General features: G+C 36.2%; 1 protein-coding gene across 7 annotated transcripts in view; it reads left to right on the plus strand.

Moving 5' to 3' along the window:
* The window catches only part of LOC126753847 (early boundary activity protein 2), a 30576-nt gene extending 21075 nt beyond the window's left edge, over positions 1-9501 (plus strand). For 3 of the 7 annotated variants that reach the window (XM_050465572.1, XM_050465574.1, XM_050465573.1), the window contains 2 exons: positions 3608-4903; positions 7541-7810. In XM_050465572.1, the coding sequence (XP_050321529.1) occupies positions 3659-4903; positions 7541-7597 (1302 nt within the window). In that variant the 5' untranslated portion in view covers positions 3608-3658 and the 3' untranslated portion in view covers positions 7598-7810. Of the gene's footprint in view, positions 1-3607; positions 4904-7540; positions 7811-7851 lie in introns of those variants that run through there. The other 4 variants (XM_050465575.1, XM_050465570.1, XM_050465571.1 and 1 more) reach the window with 4 other exon arrangements.
* The last annotated feature ends 1447 nt before the right edge of the window (positions 9502-10948 follow it).

Below are 10948 nucleotides of genomic sequence, written 5' to 3' on the forward strand. Positions count from 1 at the left end.
TGTAAGAAAAAAATATTGATAAATAATACTCCAAACTAAAATCATCATTAGGCCCTTTGTACTACCGGGTGGTAACCAAATTAAGCTCTATTCAGCAACTGAGTGGATTTAGTAAAAAACGAGAATCTGAGTTGCCCAATGTCTCTGTTGGAGCATTGAAAGCCATGGAATGTTTCCCGTCCCATATAGTTGATGACTGGGTATTCGCTTAGATAATATAATTCTAGCGTATCATCATCCTCTGCGGATGGTCTGCATTCCGCCGGCCCCACTTTTTCCATTTTCTGACGGGATCTTAAGGATAGGTGGACTCTGAAAAATCCTAAAATGTGACTAAGCTTCCTTTTTGCATAGAAGTAGGAGCCTTTTGATCTGTACACCATCAACATCATGTATTGGTTGTCGAGGTTAATTCTACAGTCTTAATTGACGTTGTTTTCATTGCGCTCGTAATTGCCAGTTAAACTTATTCCAGGGGTTTAATGCGGCACTCTGGAGAAGAAGAGACTTCTTTACTTTGACTTTGAAGCAATGACTCTTCTGCAATAACTCCGAATTTGAAGGACTTTGGAACCCCTGCTCTCAATATGTTCTGTCCAGCTTAGTATATTATCTAGGATAGATAGATAGATTGAAAATAATTGAGGATGGGCACTGCAACTTATGACCCAATGCGCCTTATCCTATATCACAAAAGATCATTAAAGCCGCTCTGAATAATACTAAGAGCTTGCGGGGCGTGACTGACGTGATGTGATCCCTGTCCACGTAGATGCAACCTAGGGGCTTGAGCCTGCATTCGACGAATAGCTGCACAATCTTGATTTATACTATGTGTTCTGGATTTTCCTGTTCTATGTCGCTGGCAGTTTCCGCAGAAGACAATGTCCAAGTTGGACAAGTGCTTCCTGAGCCAGCAGTGCCTTGTATAGAGCGCGACAAGGAGACGGAGCTTGCCTAGGGGAATGTTGATCTTATACCTAAACCTTGCAAGGTTGTACCCTTCTATTAATAGCTTTGCGTGACGCATTCCTGCTGCCTGCTGCCAGAGCCATTCTCTCCTCACTCCCCACAATCTGGGATGACTACGAGATATTCAACAGATGTCGAGAGTACAATAGTTTCACCTCTTAAAGAGGAGTTATTGAATTTTGAGATTTTTATTCATATTGTGGCAGACAGATTTTCACGAACAGAGGACAGCAATGATCGTCTACATACATTAAGTTCTCCCTTAGCGAGAAGAAGTAATATTTCATTGACCATGGTGATCCAAAGTAAGGGCTTCTCGTTTTTCTAAAGAACTGTTGATTGTCATGAAGGGCGGTATCAACCGATATTTATTTGGCAATCATAGTTTTCATTGCTAAAACATCCACGCGTTCTTTTAGTAAAAACGATTGGTTGCTGCTATTCTTTATGTGCTTATAGAAAACTTGTCAAAATATATAAAATCTACTTGGAAACAGTGTAGCATATATCAAGATTTTTATTGGAAAGATGCGATATTCTTATTCGATACAATTGACAACTTTCCGATAGTATGGTATATTTAATATGTATGTACGAGTAGTACGATTTGTGTTTTGCCGAAAATGCTTTTGTTTCGGAGTGAACTGGACAAAATCGTTAGCGATCTTTTTCGGGAATACATTGGATGCAGAAGGAATTTGAATGAAAATGTATGCAATATTGCCATCATATGCCAATGACCTACGCCATAGATACGTATAAGTATTGTAAGTATATTTAATTACGCGAATTTTCAGTAATTTTTCGGCGGTGATGTTAGAAGCTGTTTCTTGCTAATTTTTGGGCTGCTAAAACCGAAATTGATAGTAAAAATGTCCGAATACGTAGGATTTTTTGTACAACAGTCGAGGGGTGGAGTGGTCAAGCCATTACCATTTACTAAAATGACATAAATAGCTGCACGTAATGGAACATTTTTGAACTTAAATTCCTAATCAAGACAACTCAAATACTCCACATACCTCCTGGTGCATCTGTGGGAAATTTTGCCGTCAGATTTGTTGAGTTATAATAGATTAGAAGCAAATTAGTCGAAGGATTACCGAATTCAGCAAAGGGATCCATAAAATTGGAGTACCCTCCCAAGTCCTTGATAAAATGTGCAGTTATATTCTTTACAATACTTTTGGAGGGCTAATCCCTTTCACTTATTAGGTATTGTAAACTATTGGACAAAATAACAAACTACACAAAAACTACAAAGAAAGTGGGTGACACTGGCAACGTGTTTTGCATGATCTATTGTTTCGTAACAATAGCAAACCTAGCGAAGCTGAAAGGTTAGTTAGACAGACTACGAACCAAAAGTAGCGCTGTTTATGTCAGCTTGCGCGCATAATCAGACAAATACATACTTGATGGTGCGCGTACTTCCCGTGAAGGACATACAGCGATGGCTGGCACGGGTGTAGATAATTTCTAATTTTCATAAATGTATAGATCTTTTGAATAATTTCACATAACAAGCTAGCAACAGAAAAGAAATGAAAAGGCAACGCCTACCTAAGTATTTGCCGGTGCTCGTTTGAATGAGAAATCTCTTAGAGAAAGTGAATATTTGAGTGACTAAAATAACACGTTGAAATTATGGCTTTCTTGTATGTGTTATTTACGGTAGTTGATCTTAATTTGAAGTAACACTTGGAAGCTCGAAAATGTTACTGAAAATAAGCATTCGTCGCATAACTAATTGTTAGCGATTATAACCGTGGATACGGTGTTTAAATGATCTGAATTGAGAAATGCATGCTCTATTGTAATATATTAGCTTCTTAGCTTCGAAGCGATTCACATATGAGCTTTTTCTATATTTTAATTATTAACCAAACTCTAAGTTTGCAATATTTTTCGCTGGTTGGTGTGATATAGAATATTGGCAAGCGCAATTGCATAAAATTTACTTATCATAGACAACTACAGATGAGGCAACTAGAGAGCCTGATATTGCTGCTGATCGCCAAAAAGGTTGACAAACGTTTTATTCGTATTTCAAAACACAATTCAGCTGTTCATACTTTCATGAAAACTATATGCATATTTGAGACCCAAGTGCAAAGTACAGTTAGGAGCTCAGACTGATTGAGTGAACTTTATGCAACAATTGGTATACATTTATAATGAATAACCCCGAAAAATTGACAAAGTCACAATGTAACTTGCTTACCGAAAAGTTAGGTGTGAGGTTACGGTATTGTTATAAGCTTTCATATTTTTGTAAGCTTACATGAGATTTCAATGAATAATTCTTTTAGCTGCTTGTAAGATATCTTAAAATTTTCTATTGTAATCGTTTAATTAGATTCACTATTTCTCATTATTTATTATGAAAGCTTTTTTAGAAGCTTTCACAAAATTTTCGTTCAGCTTACTTTAGAAAGCTTACGTAAAGTAACTGATAATCTATCGGTTAAATGCAAAATGTGAAACGCTTAGAAAGTTTGACTTAAAAATTATGCAGTACTATAGCCTCGGTCCAATATTATAGCCTCGGTGTAACCGAATGTAACGCTTTTTCATTGTTTAAGTTTCTATGAAACTACTTTTTGTGATACAGCTATCCTTTTTTCTGTTACAGATTTTGACAATTCGACCTTTCTTTTACGTACATACATACGCACACACTGACATGAATTCTAACAATAACCAAGCGTCTTTGAACAACAAAGAGAATCTGGCGCCATCAGTGCCGACTGGATCGACCAGGAACCCCACTTCTCACTGCAACTCACAAACAGGAGAAGCCGTCAACAATCAAAAGAAACCTTTACCAAACAAAAAGACTACTAATACTTCACACGTAGAAGAGTCGTCAGCAAATAGTGTGTTTAAAGCGCCACTGCCTCCCAAAAAGTTACTTTATAGAAAATATGTTCTAGAAGGCATGGGGCATGTGAATACCGAAAATGCACTCGATTTGTCGAGAAATAGAAAGGCCACATCCACCAGACAAACTAGTCCATTACAGAGTTTGAAGACACCACATTCGTCGCTACAAAAAAATAAAACGCCAACTGATGTTACCACAACTAAGATTGGTAATCTGTCTGCGCCACAACAAAGGCGGGATATTGGGGCACAAACTTCAACAACGGATGCACAAAGACCGATCGTCAATGCTTCACCAACTCATCACTCACAAAAACGTGCACCAGCAGCGCAAACCAGTGCACCTTCATACAATCAGAGCAGTGATAATATCGATGAACAACAACAAAAGAAACTAAAAGTGAACGAAATCGATTTGGAATATATGAAATTGCTCAGAGCGCACTTCGACGAGTTTACCGTAGAGGAAAATGGAATTGAATATGTAACAATAGGTGAAAATGGAACCGTTGTGTGGAAAGAATTTTTACTAGAACTAAATTGGAACAACACTGGTGCGGCAATAACACGGAAACTGTTATGTCATTTATTCGACCATAAAACCCTTGCTACGCATACGTTGACCGGCAAGCCATCACTGGCGTGCTTAGATAGGGACAAACCCGAAAAAATGCAATTGAATCATTTGATCATAGAAGACATAATGGAATTTATGATGCTTCTGAAAGGTATGAAGGCCAGGGAAGTGAAATCAGCCATTAATAATAAGTGCATAAACGTGGCTAAAAAGTTCCTTCGCAGTCTTAAAGCAAAAGCTTTTGCTCCACGGGTAGCAAATGTGACAAGAAAACCAGAAACTCTGTTTGCAGTTTCAGCTGCAAGAAATGTCATAAGCGTTCCGGGTAGTACGTCATCAAATTCATACGAAAGAAATGTTATAACGAAATCGGAAGCTGCTCCTTCAAATTTATCCCAAAGAAATGTTAGGATGGTACCGGAAACAGTGGAAGTTTCATCAGATTCTGATTCACCCGAAATAATAGTGGTATGAAAGCTTTGGCATTTTTAAATCGACACGCACAAATTTAGATGCACGAAAAAGAGAATTAAGTGTTGACCATCAGACCATTTGTTGTCGTTTCTCCAACAAAATATCAGTTATATGTAAATAATTATGCGACTCTTGGAACCAAATATTACTATCTATTCAGTAAGCTATTTTGTGATTCTTTAGGATAAAAGCAATAGGCTCTAACTTGCTGCGTACTAATATAAAGCAGCCGTTAGCCGCCGGAATGACGTAAATGTAATTTAAAAAACTGTTATTGACAAACATTTAATACAACAATGACGAAATTTCCCATAGCCATAACACATTTGACTCAAGTTATAATTAAAATAACTGTAGATCTAGCAAAAAATAAAATAAAACAAATTTTAGAGTTATTGAATGAGTATGTGCCTTTTTTAATAGTAAAAATTTCTAATTTTAATTTATCAATTAAGAAGATAATATTCGGTAAAGCACAATATAGTCTACAAGAACAGGTCAGAAAAACAGAAAAGGTATCTGCCTTTTTCTACTCACAACTTATTGCGTCTGAGAATCGGGCTGTTCAATTCTAGCGTCAGTGCAGAAGTGTTCTGTCCACTCAAATGTAACGAAGTGAACTTTCAAAGTCCTATAGACATTTTGAGATATAACAGATATAACACCGCTAAGCGAATGAGAAAGCTAACGAAGTTAGGTCACAAAAAGTTGTTGATGGAATCATCGGTCCATACTTTTTCAAAAATGATGACGGTGAGAACGTAAGGGCGACCTTATCGCGACATAAAAGCCGATTATTTGATGGCTGAAATTGAAGCTCGAAATCTCGGCGGCATTTGTCACATTTGTCACATTTGCTTCAACGAATTGCTTTATTCAGAGAACACTTCGCTGAGCAAATAATTTCACGTTTTGGACCGGTGTATAAGCCACCAAGATCGTGTGATCGTCATACAGTTAAATTTTTTTCTGTGGGGATATGCGAAGTAAAAAGCCTATACAGACAATCTCGCTTCGATTCAGGATCGAAATTCGAATTGCCCAAACAAGTCATCGAAAATTGGTCTCAACGGATAGATATTCTGAGATGTAGTAGCGATCAACATTTGAAAGTGACAATCTTCAGAAAATAAATGCCAAAGAATGTGCCTTCGAGGTTGCCGCCATATCATCGGACAAACACATATTTCATGACGCAGGTACTTCCCGCCAAGGATATGCAGCGATGCTTGGCAGCGGCGTAGAGAATTTCTAAAATTTATTATTTGTTATATTTAAATTTATGAATTTCACATGACAAGCCAGAAACTGAAAAGAAATGAAAATGCAACGCTTACTTAAGTATTCACCGATGCTCTTTTGAATGAAGAATCTCTTAGTGAAAGTGCAAATTTTGAATGACTAAAATAACACGGTGAAATTCTGAAGTTATTGAAGTCTTTGTTTATGCTAATTGATCTTAATTGATGTTGCCAGTTAGTGATTATAATCGGGGAAACAGTGTTTTAGTTGCGCTTGATGGAGACCTGCATTTTGGTATTAATTTTGGTTAAAAATTAATTATATATCGCGATCATTAAAGCCCACCCATCACATAATTGCCTAACACAGAACTCTATAGTATATATCATGTTCCTTAACCTCACATTTCTGCTAATTTGTTCTGGTGAATGCGCTAATGGGGTCTCGCATTCAGGTCATAATCGCAACTCATAGTATTCTTTGTAGTTGGCTTTTAGTTTAATTACGACTTCAAAGCTTTTCAAAAACGCAATAATCCTTAGATCTGTGATGTTTCCTAGTTTCAATTATTAAACTACATGACATTTAGAATTAGATTTAAAGAAGATTGATAGGCCAAATTGCATGAGATTTATTAATCAAGGAGAGCTACAGATAAGGAAATAAAAGGAACTACTATCTACATGTGTGACTCGATAGAAAGCTTGATAGACATTTAATTTTTATTTGAGAAACAAACAACTCCTCACTCTTTACGCCATTTCATATTCATATTTGAGCTACATGATCAGCGGAACAATAAGTCTCAGTGAATTGTGTACAACAATTGGTATGTCTTTTGAGAAATTCCGAATCTGACACGCTGCAATGCAAGAATATAATTGGTAAACCGAAATATTATGCGTGAGGTTAAGATTCTTTTATAAGCTTTCATGGTTTTTTAAAGCGTTCATTACATTTTAATACATAATTCCATTCGCTGATTTTAAGATATTTTCTAATACAACAAATTTAATAGACACATCATTTGACATTATTTTCTGTTTCAAATCTTTTGTGGACTAAAAATATTTGTTCTGAAACATTTTTTAAAAGCTTTCACAAAAATATTTAAAGTCTCTTATGAGTGAGTGAGCAAGGAATGTAACCGAGTTTAGTAAAACTATATATTCTGAATTTTTAAAATAAAAATATAAGAAACCTTTTTGTATGTAAAATGTGTTTTGAAGTGATCTTGTTTTATGATTTTCAAGGCAGTTCCAAATATCACTCATTACATACACAGGAACATATTTAAAGTGCCTGAAATAGTATTATAAAATATTTTATAGCTCGCGAAGGATCTGTGAAATTTCTCAATTTTTACCGTTATTGCTTAATTTTTTGCAGATACTAAAATCGCTCAAAACCGGAAAGAAACAGCATTATATTTACTTTGGTGGTTAACAGTTTTATACTCTCAGAGTGATTAGGTTGTTGGGAGCGCGAAAATAAATCAGCGAATCAGCGAGCTGATCATTATCTACCTGTGCCAACCACTTGACGGCAGATTTTTGCTTAAAAGCCACTGCAGCCGTGCTCTAGATCGACAGTTTCGTTTCTTGAAGCGATAAGCACGCATCATCCGAAAACATAAAAGGTGAGTTTAAAAGCCAAAAGTGATTTAAAGAAGACAATCCTCAATATATCACATACAACAGTTTAGCTGCTTGAAGATTTAGCAACAGATTTAGAATTCAAAACTACGAATATTAAGGACTTAAAAATGGATAGCACATTTAAGCACCCCCAGTTTCCCAAGAATTTGCCGCGGCCATGGTTGATAAGCTCGATGAGAAACAACGTAGTACACTTCCCACAAGTGTGGCAGAATATTCACAACCAAACCATTCACAACCGATCCACTCACACTCAAGATGAAAAAAATAAGCTTCCCAATACATTGTCGCATATAATGGATGATTTTAGAGGCAAATTTCGTACCAAAATTTCATTAAAAAACGAACTTACAGCGGCGCGGCAGTTACGCATGAATCTAGAAAGTTTAACTAAAGAAAATATGAAGCCGAAAACGCAGCAGCACGCACCCGTAGAGCCACTCGACTTGAGAAAATTCTCGAATGAGAGAAGAAATAATCAATTACTGGGACGGGAGGCCCCGAAGCTGTCGCAAATAAAAAATGAAATGCCTACTGGTGCTAGTGCAACAACGCTAACATCGGGACTTAGTCAAACACTTAATAGACTAGTTGAAACACCGTTGCAATCACAACCACAGCAGGGTGGAGAAACACAAACTACAACAACAACTGTACAGACAGATTGCGCAGGAAAACGCGTACTGCCAGCGCAAAGCAATCCACCTTCATTCAATCAGAGCAGTGATAATGTCGACCAGCAACAACAAAAGAAAATAAAGGTGAAGGAAATCGTACCAGTAGATATGGATGTGATTAAAGAGCGCCTCAACGAGCTCACCATAGTTGTCGATGGTACCGAATTTGTAGTAATCGGAGCAAATAACACCAGAGTGCTGAAGAAATTTTTACTGGAACTAAATTGGAACAACACAGGTCCGGCAATAACACGGAAACTGTTAAGTCGTATATTCGACCATAAAACACTCGCTACGCATACGTTGACCGGCAAGCCTTCGCCGGCGTTTTTGAATATGAACAAACCCGAAAAAGGCCAATTGAATCAGCTAATCGTACAAGATATAATCGAGTTTATGTTGTTTATGACAGACTTGAGGGCCAGGGATGTGAAAACATCCATTACGACGAAATGTGCCGACGAGTGCAAGAAGTTGCGTCGCAGTGTTTCAACAATAGCCGTTGCTCCATCGGAAGCAAATGTTGCCATCAAACAAGAACCTATGTTTGCAGTTTCAGCTGCAAGCAATGTCATAAGCGTTCCGGAAGTTACGCCATCAGATTCATACGAAAGAAATGTTATAATGGAACCAGAAGTTGTGCCTTCAGATTTAACCGAAAAAAATGTTATAACAGAACCGACAGTTATGCCTTTAGATTTAACCGAAAGAAATGGTATAATGGAACCGGAATTTATGGCACTTTGAGACCAACACGCACAACAAAAAGAAACAAAACTAAAAAATGTTTTCGTTATTTGTTTTTAAATCTAAGTTAGCAAGTTAAGTTCAGTGAATTGACCAGTTTTAGAAAAAAAAACCATAAAAAAAATTATTTAGGCTAAGCTCTTTTTATTTAAACTATTTATTATATAAAATTCATAATCATTGAAACAAAAAGAAAAAAAAATTAAAATAAACTCAGAAAAAAGGAAAACAAAAAAAAAATAGATTTAAGAAATGTAAATAAAAATTTCATAGAAATCAAAAATAAGTGTTCCCATTTATTATACCAAAGATCTAGAAAATGTTTTGGTAATGGTTTTGTATTCTATACGTGTTTTTTTTTTTGGATACGTCATGTAGTTTCTTATAGTACTAGGATCTTTTCAGAAAATAGGGTAGAAGATAGCGTCTTTATCACTTTATTGAGGAATCCACTTGCTACAAGAAAGCATATAACTTGATAATTTTGTAATCTGATAATCAATAAAAGGCAAAAAGGGGTTTCTTACGTAAAATTTTTTAGTTGTGTTCAATTCGCCAAGCGTTGAAAAAAGTTTCGAATCGAACAAACTACTCTTGATGTTCAGACAAACGGACAGAGCTTTGATGTGTAAGTTTCTACTAACTTGTTTTCTGGCGCATGCGCAATTATGTTGTGATTCCTTCATATAATGGTTCAGTATGTATGGAATGTCTGAGTGCAAAAAATTAGTTGAATATTTTCCTTAGACCCTATATACCTCATATAAAGGTTTTTGAACTTACCATATACACCAAATATCAGTCAATATGCGAGTTATTTCAATGAAAATGAGAGTGCGTGTTTTACTAGTATCAGTATATCTTTTTGCTAAAAATGGATGAAATTGAGTGAAAACTTGACCTAATCTCCATATAGCTAATATTTGAATATCTGACTGATTTTACGCCATATGATTCGTGATTGTGTATGAGATATCTTGATGAAGCACTGACAGCATTTTCTTATTTTTTGGTGTGTTAATAGTACTCGTATGTGGTATTGACAAAACTAAATAAAGTTGGCTCAATACTACACCTAACTCGCATATACCAATATTATATAATCATTTCCGCTTTTCCAACAAGTTTTATGCCAAATGTATCGTTCGGTGTGTGATCTATATATATAGAAAATTGTTTGAAAATATGTTCTCAGATATATACTTGTGCTCACATCATTAAGCCACGGCATAGCAAAATTACGTTTCAGAAAATAAATTTATCGAATTAGCTTTGCATTTGTATAAACGGAAGAAGAACATCAAGCGAAGACTACCGTTTACGAGAAAACACCAACAAACGAACTCAAAATTCTAGGATCTAGTGGTATGGAGAGATGAATCCAATTTTAATGTCTTTGGGAATGAAGTTTGACCCTATGTCAGGCGACCACCGCTACAAGAACTGAACCCACGATATACTAAACAAACATGGTGGAGCATCAGTCATGGCACGGGGATGTTTTATTTCATGCGGAGTAGGACCACTTGTTCAAGTTGATGGCAAAATGACTGACAGTATGTACAGAGACATTTTAGCAGAACATTTAAATTGAAATTACACCGATGATTTACCACTAGCTTGGATCTTTCAACAGAATAATGACCCAAAGCACTGCTCTAGGGTCGTTAAGCATCAAGTATCCTGAGTGGCCTGCTCAAAGCACGGACTTAAAT

Source organism: Bactrocera neohumeralis, chromosome 3 (genome assembly GCF_024586455.1).
Source record: "Bactrocera neohumeralis isolate Rockhampton chromosome 3, APGP_CSIRO_Bneo_wtdbg2-racon-allhic-juicebox.fasta_v2, whole genome shotgun sequence".
NCBI lineage: Eukaryota > Metazoa > Arthropoda > Insecta > Diptera > Tephritidae > Bactrocera > Bactrocera neohumeralis.